This window comes from Schistocerca nitens, chromosome 9, assembly GCF_023898315.1.
Source record: "Schistocerca nitens isolate TAMUIC-IGC-003100 chromosome 9, iqSchNite1.1, whole genome shotgun sequence".
In the NCBI taxonomy this organism is placed as follows: domain Eukaryota; kingdom Metazoa; phylum Arthropoda; class Insecta; order Orthoptera; family Acrididae; genus Schistocerca; species Schistocerca nitens.
Window position 1 is genome coordinate 367,346,440 of NC_064622.1, and position 25,697 is coordinate 367,372,136.

The window sequence follows — 25,697 nt, forward strand, 5'->3', positions numbered from 1 at the left end:
AAAAGGGAGAGAAGGAAACATAGTAGGTGAATATGGATTGGGGCTAAGAAATGGAGGAGGAAGCCGTCTGGTAGAATTTTGCACAGGGCATAACTTAATCATAGCTAACACATGGTTCAAGAATCATAAAAGAAGGTTGTGTACATGGAAGAAGCCTGGAGATACTGACAGGTTTCAGACAAATTATATAATAGTAAGACAGAGATTTAGGAACCAGGTTTTAAATTGTAAGACATTTCCAGGGGCAGATGTGGACTCTGACCACAATCTATTGGTTATGAACTGTAGATTAAAACTGAAGAAACTTAAAAAAGGTGGGAATTTAAGGAGATGGGACCTAGATAAACTGAAAGAACCAGAGGTTGTATAGAGTTTCAAGGAGAGCATAAGGGAACAATTGACAGGAATGGGGAAAAGTAATACTGTAGAAGAAGAATGGGTAGCTTTGAGGGATGAAGTAGTGAAGGCAGCAGAGGATCAAGTAGGTAAAAAGACGAGGGCTAGTAGAAATCCTTGGGTAACAGAAGATATACTGAATTTATTTGATTAAAGGAGAAAATACAAAAATGCAGTAAATGAAGCAGGCAAAAAGGAATACAAACGTCTCAAAAATGAGATCGACAGGAAGTACAAAATGGCTAAGCAGGGATGGCTAGAGGACAAATATAAGGATGTAGAGGCGCATATCACTAGGGGTAAGATAGATACTGCCTTCAGGAAAATTAAAGAGACCTTTGGAGAAAAGAGATTCACTTGTATGCATATCAAGAGCTCAGATGGAAATCCAGTTCTAAGCAAAGAAGGGAAAGCAGAAAGGTGGAAGGAGTATATAGAGGATCTATACAAGGGCAACGTACTCGAGGACAATATAATGGAAATGGAAGAGGATGTAGATGAAGATGAAATGGGAGATATGATACTGCGTGAAGAGTTTGACAGAGCACTGAAAGACCTAAGTCGAAACAAGGCCCCGGGAGTAGACAACATTCCATTAGAACTACTGGCGGCCTTGGGAGAGCCAGTCCTGACAAAACTCTACCATCTGGTGAGCAAGATGTACGAGACAGGCGAAATACCCACAGGCTTCAAGAAGAATATAATAATTCCAATCCCAAAGAAAGCAGGTGTTGACAGATGTGAAAATTACCGAACTATCACTTTAATAAGTCACAGCTGCAAAATACTAACGCGAATTCTTTACAGACGAGTGAAAAAACTGGTGGAAGCCGACCTCGGGGAAGATCAGTTTGGATTCCGTAGAAATGTTGATAACACGTGAGGCAATACTGACCTTACGACTTAGCTTAGAAGAAAGATTAAGGAAAGGCAAACCTACGTTTCTAGCATTTGTAGACTTAGAGAAAGCTTTTGACAATGTTAACTGGATACTCTCTTTCAAATTCTAAAGGTGGCAGGGGTAAAATACAGGGAGCGAAAGGCTATTTACAATTTGTACAGAAACCAGATGGCAGTTATAAGAGTCGAGGGGCATGAAAGAGAAGCAGTGGTTGGGAAAGGAGTGAGACAGGGTTGTAGCCTCTCCCCGATGTTATTCAATCTGTATATTGAGCAAGCAGTAAAGGAAACAAAAGAAAAATTCGGACTAGGTATTAAAATCCATGGAGAAGAAATAAAAACTTTGAGGTTCGCCGATGACATTGTAATTCTGTCAGAGACAGCAAAGGACTTGGAAGAGCAGTTGAATGGAATGGACAGTGTCTTGAAAGGAGGATATAAGATGAACATCAACAAAAGCAAAATGAGGATAATGGAATGTAGTGGAATTAAGTCGGGTGATGCTGAGGGAATTAGATTAGGAAATGAGACACTATTTGGGGAGCAGAATAACTGATGATGGACGAAGCAGAGAGGATATAAAATGTAGACTGGCAATGGCAAGGAAAGCGTTTCTGAAGAAGATAAATTTGTTAACATCGGGTATAGATTTAAGTGTCAGGAAGTCGTTTCTGAAAGTATTTGTATGGAGTGTAGCCATGTATGGAAGTGAAACATGGGCAATAAATAATTTGGACAAGAAGAGAATAGAAGCTTTCAAAATGTGGTGCTACAGAAGAATGTTGAAGATTAGATGGGTAGATCATGTAACTAATGAGGAGGTATTGAATAGGATTGGGGAGAAGAGACGTTTGTGGCACAACTTGACTAGAAGAAGGGATCGATCGGTAGGACATGTCCTGACGCATCAAGGGATCCAAAATTTAGCATTGGAGGGCAGCGTGGAGGGTCAAAATCGTAGAGGGAGACCAAGAGATGAATGCACTAAGCAGATTCAGAAGGGTGTAGGTTGTAGTAGGTACTGGGAGATAAAGGAGCTTGCACACGATAGATTAGCATGGCGAGCTGCATCAAACCAGTCTCAGGACTGAAGACCACAACAACAACAACAACAACAACAACAACAACAACGTGTGATGAAGACTAAAAGGAGTCTGTCACGGAAGACTGTATTAACTGTGATAATTGTTCCCAACAGTGGCATGAAGAATGCACAGTTTATGAAGGTCATGGTGCATTTTCTTGTTATTGGTGTTAGTGCGTACTCTTACCAGACGATGCGGCTACGAGTACGAACGAGCAGTGTCATATATGTAATGACATTTAAGGTTTGGGTTAAAAGTTACTCAGCTGTATCTGATAAATGATGTTCGTAAATAAATGAGCAATGTTTTGCTATTTGTTTGTTTAAACTTTCTCATCAACTAGAAATGACCGATGAAATACTAAGTGCATACTCCTTCCTGACTTTCCCCTGCAAAGGCAAAGTGATGAAGTCGAATAGTTTGTAGGAAGAATTTTTGTAGTTTCATGACTTTAGGTTGGCACGACTGAGATGTGCTGAGAGCGGCTGCCAAAAAAATAACTGTTTTATTTATAACCTTAATGTTGCAATTAACAATGACGTGTCCGGTTGAAGTTTCCACATTAATTGAGCAACGTTCAGCGATGCGTTTTCCCTTTCAGAAGGTGGAAAACGGCCAAAATATTTTCTCTAACGATTTTTCAGTATGGTCGAAGCTGTACGAACGACGGAAATTTTAGATAAATACGTAGGACAGATCAAAAACAATCGAACTTCAGTGACGAATGAAAAACGCCGTGGCCGGCCAATTGAAGTGTCTCCTCCTTCGCTTAAAGCCGACTCTGACGACATTACTCCTGATGGCCGACGTGTTTCATTAGAACTGAACAGCAAAATAGCTGCAATAGGTAGTGGCACAGTTCATAACGTTGTCAGTGACATGCTCAAGTACAGCAAAACAAGTCCAACGTGGGTCCCGAAAGAATTTTTGCCAGACCAGGATTAGCACCCGAGTCCCCTGGTTACTAGGGAGAGGCAATGATCACTGTGTCCGAATTACGCAGTGGGCAACATAATTGCACGAACTGCGCGAGCATGCCGTTCGGCAGATCCAAATTCTCAATTTCCCCATAGACTGCTAATGCAGTGCTGCTTGAACATTATCCTCCTCGCCTTAATTATACAGTATATGGTCAAAAAAACAGACACCGAATATATACAAACTTGGCCTTAGGAACATTGCAGACACACGTCGCACTTCAAAGAATTGACCAATACGTTGCATTGTTTACTATAGACCACGAATCAAGTAACGTAAAAAAAAGCTTTGTGTCTATTGAGATCATGATTCCGAGTTACAAAACAAATTAATAAGTCGCCTACATATTACAGTTGCTGCCGAAAGAGGAGAACCACTATTTTCCCACAAACGGAAATATAGGTAAAATTACGCTTCTATTTCGGCTAGTTTCGGCGGTTACTAAAAATTGTAGTGAAAGTTACATAGTGGACTCTCCCCTCCCCCACCAGAAACGTAGTTTTCGTGACTGTTGTGCGACTTTTGTACACAGCTAGAGAAAGTGTGTTAAATATGGTGCGGACGGAAACACTAGGCTACGCTACAGGGCAATCTGCTCGCACAACGTTTACTCGGCATTCATAATCGTTGGCATAAACAACTCTCAATCAAATTACCCCCTTCCAACTTTAGATCTCGGGCTACACTACCGATCGGCCTGTCATCACAACCAAAATTTCTTTGAGGTGCGGGGGGGGGGGGGGGGGCGGATTTCCTGTATCTCTCTCTAGGCAAAACTGTCAGTTATTGTAGATTGATTGTCAGTCTCAACTACAATATTTACTAATGGTAAACACTTTTGAGACGACTCATAATTTTAGAATAGTTCTCTTCGTCTTACTTGGCATAAATTGTTCACTGGCGTCGCAGCAGCTAGCTCCCTCAGTGTCTGCTTCTGCCATCGCACCACGCCAGTCTGTTGTTGTCCTAGCAGACCGAACGCACCGCACATCCGACACCTTCGGAACCACTCACTGGCCAGTTAGCAACTATGAGCTTTATTTTAGATTTTCAGAAAAAAAAGAACAAAATGGCGCCCGTAATTATGATTTGATCAAGGGCCTGCGAGTCTGAAGTACGCAGACTGCGTCCACTGTGGCCCCTCAGATGTTACCTGAAATCAAAAATGGATAACATCAGTTGATACTACATTAAATTGATGGGAGCTCATACTTCTCTGAAATTAAAAATGGATAACATCAGTCGATATTACATAAAATATATGGGAGCTCATACCTAACCGCAATGAAACAACCTTAAATTTAACGATACGGTGCAAATTCGAACTTTGAGTTCGGTTGTTTAGAGGTTTGTTTCACTCCTTATGCCTTCACAAAAATTAGTTAATATTAACAAATGTCATATATTATAGATATAAGCTCCTAAGAAAGGTGTTTACTTTTCGGGGTCAGAGGTAGAAGTTAAGAGATTGAACCACTTTCAGTTCATGGTGCATACCGTTCTGAGAAAATCGTTTCTCAAAAAAAAAAAAAAAAAAAAAAAAAAAAAAAAAAAAAAAAAAAAAAAAATGTTCAAAGTGTAGGGAAATCTTTTAGTTATATTATTACCTCGATTTGCATGAAGTGAGTGTTACATATATATTTTTAATGTCGCTGAACACGAATCGGAAGTCATATTTTCAATATTCAAAACCGCTAATCCAATACGGAGGGCACAGGATTATGTTTTGACCAATTTTTACCAAAAATGCATTTTCGTTATTTACGTTTAGTCTGGAATTCAAGGAGTACTTATCAACCCTTCCTCTAGCCCGAATTGTTTCTAGATAGCAATTTCCTGTTCTTCTTGGCAGGAAAAGCCGATCTGTCTAACCTGGATATGCAGCACTCGTTATTCGTCAGTATTTTCGGCGAGTATGTTTGCATGCATTCTGCAGTGTGAATCATTTTGAGCACGTGCGACGCGTGACGAGTTTTCATCTACGTCTACATGGATACTCCGCAAATCACATTTAAGTGCCTGGCAGAAGGTTCATCGAATTACCTTCAGAATTGATAATTAATTGAAACCCTCAGATGCCGACAGGTTTTGTTGATACAACCTCGATGGGGACAGCTGAAAATGTGTACCCCGAGGTACATCAACACCTGTCGGCAGCTGAGCGTTTCAATTAATTATCATTTATTCTAGAGAAGCTGCACGGTCATCAGTGGTACCTGTTCTTTCGAGAACAGTTACTATCTTCATATACCTTCACAATTTTCTATTATTCCAATCTCGTATAGCGCGCGGAAAGAACGAACACCTATATCTTTCCGTACGAGCTCTGATTTCCATTATTTTATCGAGGTGATCGTTTCTTCCTATGTAGGTCGGTGTCAACAAAATATTTTCGCATTCGGAGGAGAAAGTTGGTGATTGGAATTTCGTCGCAACGAAAAACGCCTTTGTTTTAATGATACCCATCCCAAATCCTCTATCATTTCAGTGACACTGTCTCCCATATTTCGCGATATAACGTGCTGCCCTTCTTTGAACTCCGACAGTCCTATCTGGTAAGGATCCCACACCGCGCAACAATATTCTAAAAGCGGACGGACAAGCATTGTGTAGGCCTTCTTCATGAGCAAGCGTTTCCGACTCAAGAGTGTCCCATGGCAACCGTCCGTCTGTGGTAAGCTCCTGTGGGACCAAACTGCTGAGGTCATCAGTCCCTAGCCGGCCGGTGTGACCGTGCGGTTCTAGGCGCTTCAGTCTGGAACCGTGTGACCGCTACGGTCGCAGGTTCGAATGCTGCCTCAGGTATGGATGTGTGTGGTGTCCTTAGGTTAGTTAGGTTTAAGTAGTTCTAAGTTCTAGGGGACTGATGACCTCAGAAGTCAAGTCCCATAGTGCTCAGAGCCATTTGAACCATCAGTCTCTAAACATTCTGCGTGGTGTCTGCTTGTTCTATATCGTGTCTCCCTACCACTTTCGCGCAACGACGCTCTGAGCGTGTTTTTTAGGGAATTGACTAGTTTGAACCTGGGACCTGTTGCTGGTAAGGAGACGCCAGACCACACATGACATGTAGAATTCAGAAGAGTTCAGTGAGACTAGAGATGATATAACCAAATACTTAATGATTTCAGCGTCAGCTCCACTGCACTCCCTGTAAAAGAATCTTAATACTAACTAAATTTAGTGGAAGGGGTTCAAGGCGTTCCTATTTTTAGTTAGCTGGTAAAATAACGTCGAAAAAGCAGTTAAGTTTACCATTGGAAATTTTATTCTAATCACAAAACATTGTTTATAAATTGCACTATTGATAAAAGGAAATGTTTTAATACAGGATGGTAAAAACCAACAAAAATGTGAACGAATATTCCCTGAATGGGTTTCCAAGTTCTACAATGGATCGAAGGATGACCTATGCCATATCACATCTATAATGTAGGTTTAAATTATGTTTCACAAGAGAGAAAACTATCAAAATGGTCTACAGAGACCCTCAGTTATCTTTAATTACTTATCTAACTTGTCGTAAATTACAGTGGCTGATGTGGCTTCTCAATAACTATATAACAGAAAAATCATCGCGTTTCAGATTTTTACTTCAAGTGGCAAATGTGAACACCATGTGCTTTAATTGACGATCGACACTAGTATTACGCAAAAAAGGGATGTAACAGATGAGACTTCTACAGTTCTGAAAGAAGCTTTATACGCTGTTATGCGGCATCGTGTGCGTTCATTACCTTGTCGTGTGCGTCAGGGGGCGGCGGGCAGCACAGCTCCGCTCACCTCGCCGTCTCGGAAGTAACTCTCCCCAACTTCTCATTACTATAATTTACCGAAGTTGGTTTGAAAAAACACTATCTGGCTGTGTTTTCATCTTACCAATCAGGGTCTCAATGTTAACCTTAAGCTCCGCCTACAAAAATTCTGTCTATCCAATGACAAACATTATACTTTTCGTGGTGGGGCAATGTTTTTAAAGTTTGCAACGTAACGGACGCGAGAAAGTCTCACGCTAAAACTTGCAGCTGGTGTGGTCCTTTTAGCGTTATCGTAAGATCTATACTGTTTTTCTGGAGGGCTATATCTTTTAACATGGGCTGGGGGTTGGTCCTAACGTAACAGAGACGCGAAAAAGTCTCAAGCTAAAACTTGCGGGTGGTGTGATCCTAGCAGTTAGATGGCGACGTGGGTGTCCGTCCGCCCATATCGTAGGGCCTTCCAGCTTAACACGGTTCTGCTCTCGGCTTCTGTTCTCGTTTCTCCCCTCGGAACTGCATCTGTCTCATGGTGGGAAGGTATGACATGCATTTAGGCATTCTTGTGTTAGTCTGTGATATTCCATTTGCTCACTCGTTACTCGTATTACTTTGGTTAATTTAATGTCACGATTTATTCGGAGCTATGTGACATACTACTGGATTTGCTTATCATGTCAGGGTTTTCATGGAAGGTGTTGGATTTGCCTGACACCTTACAAGTCCCTATGCTTACACACTACTTACAGTAACGTATGCTAAGGACAACACACACACACACACACACACACACACACACACACAACCATGCCCGAAGGAGGACTCGAACCTCCAACGGGGGGAGCCGCGTGAACTGTGACAAGGCGTTTGAGACAGCGCAGCAACCCCGGGGGCTCATGGCAGCCGTGACACTGCTTCAAACAATGGGCTGTAGAAAGTTTTGTAACGCAAGGATTAAAAAAAACCTTTCCGTTCCAAGAGTCTAGACAACTACACCCTTAAAAAAATGCAATTACAAAGAAATTGAATTTTCGAACGTTTTCAATCAGAATCTGTCATTAAGGAACACCGTTGATCAAATGTCACAGGGATTATGTACTCAGGTTTCACATGTGGGTTAACAGTTTCTAATCAACATACGGAAAGAGCAGGGCTTAAAACTTTGAAGCGTTAAATTTCAAGGGCCGTTCTCTTGTTTGCAAATTGTTTCACAGCGGAAATTTCTCTCTCTCTCTCTTTTTTTTTTTTTTTTTTTTTTTTTTTTTTTTGCTATAGGAAAAGGAAGATAGCAATGGGAGGAGGGGGTGGGCGAGGGGGGGGGGAGGAATCTTGCGTATCCCACCTTGGAATCTTCAATACATAATTTTTATTCATTACGTGAATCTCAGCCACTTGTAGAAGTGATTTCCCTTGATTCTGCAAAACTTTCCCTTTAGCCAATCGTAGCAACTATAGGATTTGGTTCCGGCTGCATGACATGTCTCGGAACTTAAACTGACCAACTCATTTGCATAAAGAGCTAGCTTATCATCCGCTTCTTTACTTGCGTAGACCGTATGGTCTGCAAAGAATTTTTTTTCTTTAATCGTTTTTTATGTCTTTTGTAAATTGCAACACTTTCTTAACTTTTCACGCTAATTAACGCCATTTAAGCATGGTCTTTTACTGAATGTTCTTATGACCAAAAAGCAATGCCGATAGCTGGAGTCCAAGGTTTTTGTTAATCAAGCCGTTTGTATTCTTGTGGTGATATCTCCGTAGAATCTTTCATTCCCTAACGCATATTTCTTTATATTTAATTGAGAAGTGAAATACCGGTTTTCATAGATGCAGACTTAAAATATTTTAATATAACGCAATAAATATTTCATTAAAATTTTTCATCCCCTTAGGATTGAAGTTCCAAAACCAGTGCAACATTGAAAAATTCTAACAGAGGAGCCAAATACGAATTCTGAGATATATTTAGTAATGCTTTCACAATGAAACATTTTCAGAAACATCTCACACCTTTTAGGGGTTGAATTTTCAAAAACAATTAAACATGCATTTTTCTATTTAGAACTGAGGAGCCAAATTCAAATCTTCATCGATTTAGTTCTTAAAAATGCTTTCATAGTGAAATATTTCATAAAACTTTTCGTCCCCTATTTCACTCTATTGGTGAGTTAAATTTCCAAAAACAACGAAACACTTTTTTTTTTTACATCCAACCGAGAATTCAAATCCAATTTTCGTAGATGTAGCTTTAAAAATGCTTTAGTAGTTCTTTAATAATGATTTATTTTCAAAAAACCTTCAGTAATTATTTTATTCCCCTAATGGAAGAATTTCGGAACATGCTTAAAACCTGATTTTTTTTGTTTCGGACAAAGAAACCAAATGCCATTTTTCGTAGTTTTGTAGTTCTAGCTTCAATAGGGACATATTTTAAAAAACCATTTCAACCCATATTTCACCCCCTTAGGAGTGGAATTTCGAACAATCTCTTCTTAAATGATGCTTACAGCGTAAGATTTACACCTTCATCAAATTTCAAGTTCGTATACTTTGCAGGTTGGGCTGCAAGGCGATGAGTCAGTGAAAACGTGTGCCCCCATTGCACCTCCTTGGGGGTTGTAGTTCCAAAAACAATGAAACACGTATTTTTCAATAACACAATTTTCATAGATTGAGCTTTAAAAATTCTTTCACGCTGAATTACTTTCAGAAAACATTTCATCCTATATTCCACCCCGTTAAAGGTTGAATGTATCAAAAACAGAGAGACACCCGGTTTCTTCTGCGACTTAGTTGACAAACAGGATGAGGACCCTAGGTGGGGACTGATTCGGCAGCAGTTGGCGGATGGCGAGGTCGTTACTGGCTATTGCCTTCGTGGGGGCCTCTTGTGTAAAGGGGGAGACAGCCATGGTGAAGTCAAGGTCTGTATTCCACAGGAACTAGTTAGCATGGTACTCATGATTCGGCGGTCGGGGGTCATTAGGGGTTCTACAAGACCTACACCCGGAAGAGGAAGTCGTCCTACCCCGGTGGAAGTTAGTGACGAGGTCGCCGTTGCTGCACTGACTACGCAGCATGTGCCCCGGGTAGAGCTCGTGCAGTGAGACGATAATCATCCATCCCATGGTCAACACCACAGATATTCTGCGATTTACTTTACTCTGATACCCATACAACATCCAGACAGTGCAGCAACTGAAACCTCACTATGCGCAGCAACATTATGAATTCGCTCTTCGGTTTCTGGCGCGGATCGAAGTTGGTGACTTATAGCTGGGTAATATTCTGTACAGTGAAGAAGCTGATTTTACACTACAGGGTGCAGTGAATAGATAGACCTGCCGAATTTGGGGTACTGTTAAATCGCGTGTTGTGCATGAAGAGCCGTTGCACTGACCCTGTGTGATGGTGTGAGGTGGATTCACAAGCATCTTTATTCTCCATCCGTTCTTCTTTGAAGACAATTCACCATAAAGACCTGTCAGGTGTACCGTGACGTCTGCACGTTATCGAGACCTCTCTGTACAGCATGTGAGTCCGCTTTGGACTTTCTGTTATGTACACGACCAGTAATGCTCTTGTCCTTGTGCCTCCTTTGCACTTAGATTTCTGAAGATGGAAGTAACTCCAAGTAATCCTGTTTGTCAACTAAGTCGCAGAAGAAACTGGGTGTCTCTCTGTTTTTGATACATTCAACCTTTAACGGGGTGGAATATAGGATGAAATGTTTTCTGAAAGTAATTCAGCGTGAAAGAATTTTTAAAGCTCAATCTATGAAAATTGTGTTATTGAAAAATACGTGTTTCATTGTTTTTGGAACTACAACCCCCAAGGAGGTGCAATGGGGGCACACGTTTTCACTGACTCATCGCCTTGCAGCCCAACCTGCAAAGTATACGAACTTGAAATTTGATGAAGGTGTAAATCTTACGCTGTAAGCATCATTTAAGAAGAGATTGTTCGAAATTCCACTCCTAAGGGGGTGAAATATGGGTTGAAATGGTTTTTTAAAATATGTCCCTATTGAAGCTAGAACTACAAAACTACGAAAAATGGCATTTGGTTTCTTTGTCCGAAACAAAAAAAATCAGGTTTTAAGCATGTTCCGAAATTCTTCCATTAGGGGAATAAAATAATTACTGAAGGTTTTTTGAAAATAAATCATTATTAAAGAACTACTAAAGCATTTTTAAAGCTACATCTACGAAAATTGGATTTGAATTCTCGGTTGGATGTAAAAAAAAAAAGTGTTTCGTTGTTTTTGGAAATTTAACTCACCAATAGAGTGAAATAGGGGACGAAAAGTTTTATGAAATATTTCACTATGAAAGCATTTTTAAGAACTAAATCGATGAAGATTTGAATTTGGCTCCTCAGTTCTAAATAGAAAAATGCATGTTTAATTGTTTTTGAAAATTCAACCCCTAAAAGGTGTGAGATGTTTCTGAAAATGTTTCATTGTGAAAGCATTACTAAATATATCTCAGAATTCGTATTTGGCTCCTCTGTTAGAATTTTTCAATGTTGCACTGGTTTTGGAACTTCAATCCTAAGGGGATGAAAAATTTTAATGAAATATTTATTGCGTTATATTAAAATATTTTAAGTCTGCATCTATGAAAACCGGTATTTCACTTCTCAATTAAATATAAAGAAATATGCGTTAGGGAATGAAAGATTCTACGGAGATATCACCACAAGAATACAAACGGCTTGATTAACAAAAACCTTGGACTCCAGCTATCGGCATTGCTTTTTGGTCATAAGAACATTCAGTAAAAGACCATGCTTAAATGGCGTTAATTAGCGTGAAAAGTTAAGAAAGTGTTGCAATTTACAAAAGACATAAAAAACGATTAAAGAAAAAAAATTCTTTGCAGACCATACGGTCTACGCAAGTAAAGAAGCGGATGATAAGCTAGCTCTTTATGCAAATGAGTTGGTCAGTTTAAGTTCCGAGACATGTCATGCAGCCGGAACCAAATCCTATAGTTGCTACGATTGGCTAAAGGGAAAGTTTTGCAGAATCAAGGGAAATCACTTCTACAAGTGGCTGAGATTCGCGTAATGAATAAAAATTATGTATTGAAGATTCCAAGGTGGGAGACGCAAGATTCCTCCCCCCCCCCCCCTCGCCCACCCCCTCCTCCCATTGCTATCTTCCTTTTCCTATAGCAAAAAAAAAAAAAAAAAAAAAAAAAAAAAAAAAAAAAAAAAAAAAAAGAGAGAGAGAGAGAGAGAAATTTCCGCTGTGAAACAATTTGCAAACAAGAGAACGGCCCTTGAAATTTAACGCTTCAAAGTTTTAAGCCCTGCTCTTTCCGTATGTTGATTAGAAACTGTTAACCCACATGTGAAACCTGAGTACATAATCCCTGTGACATTTGATCAACGGTGTTCCTTAATGACAGATTCTGATTGAAAACGTTCGAAAATTCAATTTCTTTGTAATTGCATTTTTTTAAGGGTGTAGTTGTCTAGACTCTTGGAACGGAAAGGTTTTTTTTAATCCTTGCATTACAAAACTTTCTACAGCCCATTGTTTGAAGCAGTGTCACGGCTGCCATGAGGCCCCGGGGTTGCTGCGCTGTCTCAAACGCCTTGTCACAGTTCACGCGGCTCCCCCCGTTGGAGGTTCAAGTCCTCCTTCGGGCATGGTTGTGTGTGTGTGTGTGTGTGTGTGTGTGTGTGTGTGTGTGTTGTCCTTAGCATACGTTACTGTAAGTAGTGTGTAAGCATAGGGACTTGTAAGGTGTCAGGCAAATCCAACACCTTCCATGAAAACCCTGACATGATAAGCAAATCCAGTAGTATGTCACATAGCTCCGAATAAATCGTGACATTAAATTAACCAAAGTAATACGAGTAACGAGTGAGCAAATGGAATATCACAGACTAACACAAGAATGCCTAAATGCATGTCATACCTTCCCACCATGAGACAGATGCAGTTCCGAGGGGAGAAACGAGAACAGAAGCCGAGAGCAGAACCGTGTTAAGCTGGAAGGCCCTACGATATGGGCGGACGGACACCCACGTCGCCATCTAACTGCTAGGATCACACCACCCGCAAGTTTTAGCTTGAGACTTTTTCGCGTCTCTGTTACGTTAGGACCAACCCCCAGCCCATGTTAAAAGATATAGCCCTCCAGAAAAACAGTATAGATCTTACGATAACGCTAAAAGGACCACACCAGCTGCAAGTTTTAGCGTGAGACTTTCTCGCGTCTGCTACAGCTATTTGTGCTTCGCACTTTAAAGCAGTCGAAAGCGCTGCCTGGTGTCAGGTGTTTCCTTCAGTTGACTGTGGGAGTTCCATAGTAGTAAAGAATAAATGCATTTAAACTTCATGCATAATGTGGCATTTTTAAAAGTATATTAGTGTTTATGACCTCATTTTTCTTGAACTATGTATTGTACAATGATATTTGTTTAGGTACATTCAGTGACATATGTGGATACTATCAGCAAAATGTGTTGTAAATAGAGTTAATAGCAAAGAAGTAATAAATTTAAACGTAATTTGTATGATGCAGCAGTTTCTCAAGCATTTCATTGTTTGTGACGTAGTATCTCCTGATAAGTGGTTCTAAACTCCATGGCGATTGTTGCCTGACTGTAAGGTATGTGTGTATTAGTTCCAGTGGTGTAGGAGATATGGAAAAAACACACACGCACTTACTTTTAGTGTTCTGTGCTTTAGTCTGAAAAAATGGAACCATTATAGGACGGTTGTCTTTTGTCCGTCCGTCTGAGTGTATAAGCCCTTTTCACAGGAAGTAGATGTATTAGGTTCAAACTTGTCACATATATTGGTGATGTAAAAATTTTAAGCTTGCAAGTCAATGCAATCAAAAGGCAGCTATTTATGTCACATATTTTGAAACTCGAAATCTCACTCATCAAAAAATATAGGGTGCTTCCTGTTGACCTAGAATCATGAAATTCTGCAAGAAGCAATGTTTCACAGCATAGGTAAAGGATAAAATCCTAAAATAATTAAACTGTAATTATATCATATACAAAATATCTTTTTGCCAGTTGAACATGCGCTACATTAATCATCCATCAAAAGTGTAGCAGATGAACATTACTGCATACAAACATAAAATGTAAGCAGTATTCATGTGTTAGTAAGTGAGTGAGTGTGTGTGTGTGTGTGTGTGTGTGTGTGTGTGTACTTTTTGTATGTTCAGGCCAGTCTGAGCACTATTGCAGGGATTTTAATACAGTCTTTGAATTCTGTGCCAATGGCCTTGCCACTGTGGGAACACAGGTTCCCATCATATCACCGAAGTTACGCACTGTCAGACTTGGCTAGCACTTAGATGGGTGACCGACTGGACTACCAAACACTGCTCACAAGTGGGGTGCACTGAGCCCTTATGAGGCAAATTGAGGAGCTACTTGATTGACAAGTAGTGATTCCAGACTCATAAATGGACAACGGCTGGGAGAGCGTTGCGCTGACCAGTTCACCACATGACAATCAATATCCTCATCCAGAGATGCCTGTATGCTTAGGATGACATGAAGGTTGGTCAGCATCATTGGGCCTTCCAAGGCCTGTTCGGATGGAGTTGGAATTCCTGGGACCAATATGATGCCAGTATCGATATCAATACCAGGCAAAAATCTGGAAGATTCTCTATTCCCAGGATGAAAGAACCCTCAATATGCAACTAAATTGTCTGGTTTGTTTACAATGTGAGGTGGTCCATGTATCTACACCTGTTAAAAATGGTTTAAGTTATCTTTGTATTCGTGTTCTGGGAGTGCCTGGCGCTTTTGTTACCCGAGCTGCAGTACACCCAGACAAGTGGGCGATGCTCAGGTTTGAACTCTATCTCCTGATGTGTCACTGGGAAGCAGACTAACAGTGTTCTGCTGAAGCAGCTGGTCTTTGTTATTGCATTGTTAAAACAGTTAACCTGTTTGTCAATTTACCACAGCACTGGGAAGTCTAATAAACTGTTTAATCACTATGAATGATGATCAGTTTCCCATGGCCCGGTCCTTCCACTCCCTATGCAACCACTGACAGTTGGGCATGTGCCAGCCATTACTTCTGCAGCCCTAAATTCTGATTGCAGTTTCTTAGTGACCTGTTTCTGTATGATTATCAAACAGAACATGCAAAAATGTGGTGTACTATAAGTGATTGTTGTATGTGTGGCACTAATTCATCTGAACCATGATGGGAACCACATTTCACACCTCAATGCCCTAAGTTAAACAGACTTAAACTACATTCTTCATTTGACCAGAACGTAATCCACTAAAAGATCTTATTGTGTTAGTAAACACAAATTATGATTCCCCAAATTCTGCCACCCTCACATGCATCCCTATAACAAGATAAGAGATGATGATATGTAGGAACTGATCACACAACAGTGGAGTATTTAGCAAGTGTGCATGAGCACAATCTAGATCCCACACATGCATCTGCACATAGATACAGAACACGCATACAGACGTGTGTGGCAACCAACAAAATTACAAATGTTTCCTCTGCTGCTGGAGGAGAGGTAGTGTGTTTTGTATTGGCTGATTCATTTTCTTTGGTGGGTACATTGCCTGTCATGCTTGTCTTGCACTTGGTGGACTGGAGTAGATGAGAAGCTATTTGGTGTGATGACACCTCATCTACTCCAGTGGCTTCATGACTGCCTTCAGTTCTCCACTAACAGCAAAGCATTCATTGGGAATGTGAATCCTGAAGATATGATCCAAGAAACAGATTTATTTGATCAGCATAAAGTAGCCACTTGCTTCAAGTAATCAGTGTATACCGTATTTAAATTTTAATGCCAGTCTAAAATTTTATAGATTAATGATTTAAATGATACATCTTGTGTGCACTGTTTCTTAAAATTTTCCAAGTGTAAAATAATTTTGAGCTTCTTTACAAGTGAAGGTGGAGATCTGTTTTACCTTGAAGAACAAGCAGTGACATTCCAAAAGGCCTCATTGCCCACAGTCTATTACTGCAAAATTGTTCTGCTGGTGGGTGAACAACAGTATGGTATGCAAGCATTCAAGATATGGGAATGATTTTACAGGCTTGTCACACCATCAGGAGACAGCCTGATGATCTGTGATGCAACCACACAGTCAGCACAGGGGCTATCAATAGGACAGACTGATCTTAGAGGCACCAGTGTCCAGTCAAATTCCCTATAGGTGCTTCATTTCCAACATTCCCCATAATCAAGCTATGGATCATACACAGAATCTGTAAAACTAAAGCAGACAGCTTTAGTCTACCACCTATAAACTGTGACTAACACATTTTAAAATATTTAGCGCTTTTAGGGATCATGCTTCCAGGTCCCTAAGGTTTAGTAACAGAGGTACAGTAAACTCTCTACTACCTGACTTACTGTGGTGGAAGACCAAGTCATACAACAAAAGAGCCAGTTAGGCCAGAGTTCTATTCTGTCAACTGACCCCATCCATACCATTCAAAACACCGTTTTTTTTATAGCAAAACCCAATTAACATTTTCTAACTTCTTACATAATACACACTAGTTATAAGTGTTTTTTATACGTATACTGCACCTTTCAAAAATTACTACAAGAAACAAAATGATCTGTGTTGAACAGTATGAATATAGGATAACACATGTGAAAAGCCAGACCTAACACAAAAAATATGAAACTTACAAGTTTGAGGTTCTAAAAAAAGTCTTTGATAGATTACTGTTTCCCTCCTCTAACCATCTTCCATGCTGCAATATCCCTACACTTATGCAGCAGATGATATCAGTTGGCATTGCTTTCTCCTACTCACTAATGTAGTGCAGCACTATCTCAATCATCTTGAACCCTTCCAAATGTGGGTTATCAACATCCACTGCATCAACATCCTCACAAATCAGCAACAAAACAATATCTCCATTTCCATCTTCAACTTTGGTTGCACATGTGGATACAAAATTAAAATGTCCACCTTCATGGCCTAAAAGAATTTTCCAAGTCCATCCTCTTCAGAACAGCTACAGAGTCTTCATTACTATCAGTTGCTGATATCAACAAACTGAGAAGGCAATGGCAATAAATCTTTGGCATTTCAATGATGACCTAATCCATCGGCTGACAAACAGCAGTCACATTTGGTGGCAAAAATAATATTTTGATATCTCCATCTGTGACTTTGTCACTGGCAGGATGCGAAGGCACAGAGCCTTCCTCAGAAAACTGTTATCTACATCTCTCTATCTACATGATTACTCTGCAATTCACAATTAAATGCCTTGCAAAGGGTTCATAAAATAACCTTCAAGCTATTTCTCTACAGTTCCATTTCTGCAGGTGGGTGCCAACGAAACAAAAGTATTGCTCTTAATGAAAGACCATTTATCTGCCACTGCAACTACACTGCCTTTTCCTCTTCAATGTTCAGGCCACAAAAGTAAAGTTTCCTCAACATCTTTATCCTTACCTTTCAACATTGACTTCCCTACTTTTATTCCACTCCAACTAACTTGGAAAGCACATCACTTTTCAATTTCTGCTTGATTTTTCTTCCACTCTCAAACAGTACTTTTTCCAACCCCTACATCCAAAGCAACAGTTTTGGACGCTACCCCAGAATCCAGCTGTATTACAACAAGCAGTTTCTGATCCATGCTCACTACAGATTTTTTTTATCACCCATTTCAGACTCTTAATTAAAACACAAAGGACTGTATAAAGTAAACTGTGAGACCAAAAAATAAATTACTAGAAACATGGTTTCCACAATACCCTTTGTTCTAAGAGTGCTAGTCTTGCAAGTTTCGCAGGAGAACTTCTGTAAAGTTTGGAAGGTAGGAGATGAGGTACCAACGGAAGTGAAGCTGTGAGGACAGGTTGTGAGTCATGACTGGGTAGCTTAGTCAACAGAACACTTGCTCATGAAAGGCAAAGGTCCCGAGTTCGAGTCTCAGTCCACCACACAGTTTCAATCTGTCAGGAAGTTTCATATCAGCATGCACTCCACTGCAGAATGAAAATTTCATTGTTGTTGTTGTTGTCTTCAGTCCCGAGACTGGTTTGATGCAGCTCTCCATGCTACTCTATCCTGTACAAGCTTCTTCATCTCCCAGTACCTACTGCAACCTACATCCTTCTGAATCTGCTTAGTGTATTCATCTCTTGGTCTCCCTCTACGATTTTTACCCTCCACGCTGCCCTCCAATGCTAAATTTGTGATCCCTTGATGCCTCAGAACATGTCCTACCAACCGATCCCTTCTTCTAGTCAAGTTGTGCCACAAACTTCTCTTCTCCCCAATTCTATTCAATACCTCCTCATTAGTTACGTGATCTACCCACCTTATCTTCAGCATTCTTCTGTAGCACCACATTTCGAAAGCTTCTATTGTCTTCTTGTCCAAACTAGTTATCGTCCATGTTTCACTTCCATACATGGCTACACTCCATACAAATACTTTCAGAAATGACTTCCTGACACTTAAATCTATACTCGATGTTAACAAATTTCTCTTCTTCAGAAACGCTTTCCTTCCCATTGCCAGTCTACGTTTTATACCCTCTCTACTTCGACCATCATCAGTTATTTTGCTCCCTAAATAGCAAAACTCCTTTACTACTTTAAGTGTCTCATTTCCTAATCTAATTCCCTCAGCATCACCTGATTTAATTTGACTACATTCCATCATCCTCGTTTTGCTTTTGTTGATGTTCATCTTATATCCTCCTTTCAAGACACTGTCCATTCCGTTCAACTGCTCTTCCAAGTCCTTTGCTGTCTCTGACAGAATTACAATGTCATCGGCGAACCTCAAAGTTTTTATTTCTTCTCCATGGATTTTAATACCTACTCCAAATTTTTCTTTTGTTTCCTTTACTGCTTGCTCAATATACAGATTGAATAACATCGGGGAGAGGCTACAACCCTGTCTCACTCCTTTCCCAACCACTGCTTCCCTTTCATGCCCCTCGACTCTTATAACTGCCATCTGGTTTCTGTACAAATTGTAAATAGCATTTCTCTCCCTGTATTTTACCCCTGCCACCTTCAGAATTTGAAAGAGAGTATTCCAGTTAACATTGTCAAAAGCTTTCTCTAAGTCTACAAATGCTAGAAACGTAGGTTTGCCTTTTCTTAATCTTTCTTCTAAGATAAGTCGTAAGGTTAGTATTGCCTCACGTGTTCCAACATTTCTACGGAATCCAAACTGATCTTCCCCGAGGTCGGCTTCTACCAGTTTTTCCATTCGTCTGTAAAGAATTCGCGTTAGTATTTTGCAGCTGTGACTTATTAAACTGATAGTTCGGTAATTTTCACATCTGTCAACACCCGCTTTCTTTGGGATTGGAATTATTATATTCTTCTTGAAGTCTGAGGGAATTTCGCCTGTCTCATATATCTTGCTCACCAGATGGTAGAGTTTTGTCAGGACTGGCTCTCCCAAGGCCGTCAGTAGTTCCAATGGAATGTTGTCTACCCCCGGGGCCTTGTTTCGACTCAGGTCATTCAGTGCTCTGTCAAACTCTTCACGCAGTATCGTATCTCCCATTTCATCTTCATCTACATCCTCTTCCATTTCCACAATATTGTCCTCAAGTACATCGCCCTTGTATAGACCCTCTATATACTCCTTCCACCTTTCTGCTTTCCCTTCTTTGCTTAGAACTGGGTTTCCATCTGAGCTCTTGAGGTCATTACAAGTGGTTCTCTTATCTCCAAAGGTCTCTTTAATTTTCCTGTAGGCAGTATCTATCTTACCCCTAGTGAGATAAGCCTCTACATCCTTACATTTGTCCTCTAGCCATCCCTGCTTAGCCATTTTGAACGTCCTATCGATCTCATTTTTGAGACGTTTGTATTCCTTTTTGCCTGCTTCATTTACTGCATTTTTATATTTTCTTCTTTCATCAATTAAATTCAATATTTCTTCTGTTACCCTAGGATTTCTACTAGCCCTCGTCTTTTTACCTACTTGATCCTCTGCTGCCTTCACTACTTCATCCCTCAAAGCTACCCATTCTTCTTCTACTGTATTTCTTTTCCGCATTCCTGTCAATTGTTCCCTTATGCTCTCCCTGAAACTCTGTACAACCTCTGGTTCTTTCAGTTTATCTAGGTCCCATCTCCTTAAATTCCCACCTTTTTGCAGTTTCTTCAGTTTTAATCTACAGGTCATAACCAATAGATTGTGGTCAGAGTCCACATCTGCCCCTGGAAATGTCTTACAATTTAAAACCTGGTTCCTAAATCTCTGTCTTACAATTATATAATCTATCTGGTACCTTTTAGTATCTCCAGGGTTTTTCCATGTATACAGCCTTCTATCATGATTCTTAAACCAAGTGTTAGCTATGATTAAGTTGTGCTCTGTGCAAAATTCTACCAGGCGGTTTCCTCTTTCATTTCTTAGCCCCAATCCATATTCACCTACTACGTTTCCTTCTCTCCTTTTTCCTACACTCGAATTACAGTCACCCATGACTATTAAATTTTCGTCTCCCTTCACTATCTGAATAATTTATTTTATTTCATTATACATTTTTCAATTTCTTCGTCATCTGCAGAGCTAGTTGGCATATAAACTTGTACTACTGTAGTAGGTGTGGGCTTCGTATCTATCTTGGCCACAATAATGCGTTCGCTATGCTGTTTGTAGTAGCTTACCCGCATTCCTATTTTCTTATTCATTATTAAACCTACTCCTGCATTACCCCTATTTGACTTTGTGTTTATAACCCTGTAGTCACCTGACCTGAAGTCTTGTTCCTCCTGCCACCGAACTTCACTAATTCCCACTATATCTAACTTTAACCTATCCATTTCCCTTTTTAAATTTTCTAACCTACCTGCCTGATTAAGGGATCTGACATTCCACGCTCCGATCCGTAGAACGCCAGTTTTCTTTCTCCTGATAACGACATCCTCCTGAGTAGTCCCCGGCCGGAGATCCGAATGGGGGACTATTTTACCTCCGGAATATTTTACCCAAGAGGACGCCATCATCATTTAATCATACAGTATAGCTGCATGTCCTCGGGAAAAATTACAGCCGTAGTTTCCCCTTGCTTTCAGCCGTTCGCAGTACCAGCACAGCAAGGCCGTTTTGGTTATTGTTACAAGGCCAGATCAGTCAATCATCCAGACTGTTGCCCTTGCAACTACTGAAAAGGCTGCTGCCCCTCTTCAGGAATCACACGTTTATCTGGCCTCTCAACAGATATCCCTCCGTTGTCATTGTGCCTACGGTACGGCTATCTGTATCGCTGAGGCACACAAGCCTCCCCACCAACAGCAAGGTCCATGGTTCAATTATTAAAATTCGATTTGACTTCATAATTTCTGGTAGTTTTTTTCTAGCCATCATCTGTACTGAGCAGCTAAAAAAATAATTACGAAGTAATAATCATTTATATAAAGAATACAATTTAAAAATAATCACTTTGTTTCAGGAATTAATTTCATCAGATCCCATATCTTCACAAACAACAACAAATTTGGGGAAGAAGATATCCACCACAAATTGTTGAAGTTAGCCTATAAACATTTGCAAAAAGAAGAAACAGAAAATGAAGTTGTCCTGGGCTTTGAAACTACAATGCCTGCCACACAAACAGCGTGCTCTAGCAGAGAAGTTTACTGACGACTTCTTATGTGAAGCTGTAATTGGAAATTTACAGAAAACTTCAGATACACTTAGAACAACAGCTGCACTTTGCTTTCACATAACCTAAATCGGCGAAGAAACCCCAAATTTCACTACTTTTACGCGATCGCGTGTTGCTAGCCATTGTATAAACGTGAACAGACACAAAAACTGCTTTCGAATAAAATAAAGAAGGATTTTACCTGAAATCGTACCAATGACTACAGGTGACAGTTTACGTTTTGAATTTAGAGGGTTATTATTCTCAATAAAAATAAAATCTCCAGGAAAATTTCTGAATAATTACTTAACGTAGGTATATAGACTTTGTGACAGTGGTAAACATACTCATTCTATTTTGGATTAAATTTTAAAAGGAACATAAACTTGGACTGCATTTCGTTGGTAGCCCTAGTTTTCAGTCCATAAATACAACAAATAAGGTTTCACTTGGCAGATGAAGACTCTTTTTGGCGCTTCATGAGAAAATGTCGGGCAAGATTAAACGTAATACCTTCTTTATATGTGACAGGCTTCTCTGTTTATCTTTCCTTTGTCCCCTTCGACCATCCTGTATTTAAGTTAACTCAGACGCTGTAAGACGCAAAACGTTGCGTGCACGTTACTGCATAGTTCGGCCATCTGTTGGTAAAAATATGAAGTATTACGAAGCTTTATTGTACGAGCGAGGCGAAGCGAGCGTAGCCGCGGCTGAACGGCGAACTGGGCAACTTCGCCAGGCCTCCGTACTTCATGAATGAACTACTTCGTTTGAACGCTTCACGGCAAAGAGTGAAATGAATGAAGTACTTCACGGGAATGAACGAGTTCAACCCATCTCTAATTGTAACGTCGTTTTGACGTCACACATAGTGTTGCGAGTCCCACCAAAATACCTACAATCGATTCAGCAGGTACCATATTTATTTTGGCATATTTACCTGTTGGTGTATAATAACTTGAAGCATGCCGTTTCTTGGCAACGGCACATTGAAAATGTATCAGAAACACATCACTCTTATCATCGAATGTCGGTTAGTAACACATCAACGACATAAGCCTTCAAGAGATGCTGTGATAATTAAGGTCTAAGATATGTGTCACGTGAGTAGGCCGCAGTGTAATGGATAAGGTCTTGGGTAATAGAATTAAAGAATGATAGGTTCGCATCTCCAAATATGCTAATATTTTTATATCTTAGAGTTGTTAAACCTAAGACACTGTGACTTTCTTATGAATACCATACCAGTATTTTATGCAAAATTCGATGTTATTAAACATTTCTGTCTGATTAGAGAAAGAAAAAAAGACGAAATAAATGTTCCGCTGTTTATTTCCGAAGATGGGGCGAGTGTGTGATTAGGTAGGGACCTAAGAGGACAGCCTAATTTGCTGCACGTGTAAAAAGCAGCAATAAAATTCATATTCTTCCTTGTCAAAAATATTTAGCTGTTTATTTCCGAATATGTGGTGATATCAGAGTATATGGTTAGGGAGGAACCTAAGAGTACAGCTACGAGTGAAACGAGCAGCAATAAAATTCACCTTCTTCCTTCTGACAAACATTTTGCTCTTTATTTCCAGATTAGTGGCGATTTCCGAGAGTGTGGTTAAGCAGGGACCTAAGAGAACAGCTTAAATTTCCAAGAGTGAACAAGAAGCAATATCATTCATATTCTTCCTTGTCACAAATCTTTCGTTGGTAACAATCATCTCACAAGTGCTCCTGGAAACCAATGGCACTTCCACTAGGTATATTTCTGCCGATAAGGACTGAATGAGCTGTTCCTTCGGTCATCGATATTGCACGAAACGTTAAAGTGACGTCACAGTCTAACAGTCGCGACTCTCACTGCTGTAAAAATTGTAGCCGTTTGATTGCTAGAGCGACACTAGCGCTCCAAGCGGCGAGAAAGGAGAGCTTCAGATGCGTCGTAAGCAGAATGTTTGTTTTGCATCCCTTTCCTATGTGATTTACGAAATACTTTAATTATTTTTTTGCCTCCAAGAGTTGGTGTATCGTCACATTCACACATAAGAAACACATACACGTATCTCTATGTGCAAAAGCGATCGATGACCCATTTGTTGTTCCGTATGCCCACTGTGCTTTACTCATTGTCACTTGTGGCCACAAATACAACCTTCATCTTTATATTATTCTAAGTGGGATGAGCAACTGTCAAATGGCGGGAGAAATGTACTGTGAGTCCCCAAGTCCTCAAAGCCAATATCACTGTCAGCAATGCTGTCACATGTTCCATTTGCCATTAGAGATTTTTCATCCAATGACATATGCACTAGTTTATCAGCATCGGAGAAATTCTGTACCTTCTGTATTGAAAGGTGGAACATATTGTCACTTACCCCAAATTTTATTTTTATGTCTTCCCCATACCTCTGTAATGTTTAGATTAGATTAGATTTACTTTCATTCCAATTGATCCGTAGTGAGGAGGTCCTCCAGGATGTGGAACATGTCAGAAAAACAACAATACATGACAAATATTTACAACTAAAACAAATAAGCTAATGTACCATTCCACAGGTCCCAAGTGGAATGATCGTCATTTTTTAATGAACACTAAGAGTCATTTTACAAATACTAATGCACTGAATTTAAAATAAAAAAGTTTTTTATTTATTTATAAGGTAATACAACTACTGTAATACTTATTTACAATGAACACATTACTGCACTGAAATGGTGCAGAAGTTAGATTATACTAACACACACACACACAAATTTTCAATGAACACATTACTGCACTGAAATTGTGCAGAAGTTATGTTGTACTTATATACAAATCAATTGGTTTTACTAAGAAATTCATCAATGGAGTAGAAGGAGTTGGCCACCAATAAATCCTTTAGGCTTCTCTTAAACTGAATTTCATTGATTGTTAAGCTTTTTATGGCTGCTGGCAAGTTATTGAAAATGTGTGTTCCTGAATAATGCACACCTTTTTGTACAAGACTAAGTGACTTTAAATCCTTGTGAAGATTATTCTTATTTCTAGTATTGATTCCATGAATTGAGCTGTTGGTTTGAAAAAGTGATATATTTTTAATGACAAATTTCATTAAGGAATAAATATATTGGGAAGCAGTAGTTAGTATCCCTAGTTCCCTAAACAGGCTTCTGCAGGATGTTCTTGAGTTCACACCACATATAACTCTCACTGCACGTTTTTGTGCCCGGAAAACTTTAGCTTGGCTTGATGAATTACCCCAAAAAATAATCCCATATGACATTATGGAATGAAAGTAAGCATAGTATGCCAGCTTTTTCATTTTTATATCCCCTATGTCTGACAAAATTCGCATTGCAAACAGAGATTTGTTAAGACGCTTCAGAAGTTCTGTGGTGTGCTCCTCCCAGTTGAATTTATTATCAAGCTGTAATCCCAAGGATTTAACACTGTCCACTTCTTCTATCTTCCTGTCATCGTATGTTAGACATATACTCTTGGGACACCCCTTACAAGTTCTGAACTGCATGTAGTGTGTTTTTTCAAAGTTTAGTGACAAAGAATTGGCTAGGAACCAGTGATTAATGTCCACAAATATTTTATTGGCTGATCTTTCTAACACTACATTTGACTTGCTATTTATTGCAATGTTTGTATCATCGGCAAACAAAACAAACTTGGCATCTGGTAATGTTACTGATGAAAGGTCATTGATATACACAAGAAAAAGTAAGGGCCCCAAAATGGAACCCTGTCGGACCCCACATGTAATTAGTTCCCAGTTGGATGAGGCCTGATAGCTTGATACATGTCTCTTTCCTAATAACACCCTTTGTTTCCTGCCAGAGATATAAGATTTGAACCATTTTGCAGCATTTCCTGTTATACTATAATATTCTAGTTTACTTAAAAGGATATTGTGATTTACACAGTCAAATGCCTTTGACAGATCACAAAATATACCAGTTGCCTGCAATTTTTTG

The 25,697-nt window shown here is 39.7% G+C and overlaps 1 protein-coding gene across 1 annotated transcript in view; it reads right to left on the minus strand.

Moving 5' to 3' along the window:
- Positions 1–4,361, minus strand: part of LOC126203213 (V-type proton ATPase 116 kDa subunit a 1-like) — a 35,378-nt gene extending 31,017 nt beyond the window's left edge. Inside the window, exon 1 of the mRNA XM_049937457.1 lies at positions 4,240–4,361. Within this exon, the coding sequence (XP_049793414.1) occupies positions 4,240–4,300 (61 nt within the window). The 5' untranslated portion in view covers positions 4,301–4,361. The remainder of the gene's footprint in view (positions 1–4,239) is intronic.
- Between the last annotated feature and the right edge of the window lie 21,336 nt (positions 4,362–25,697).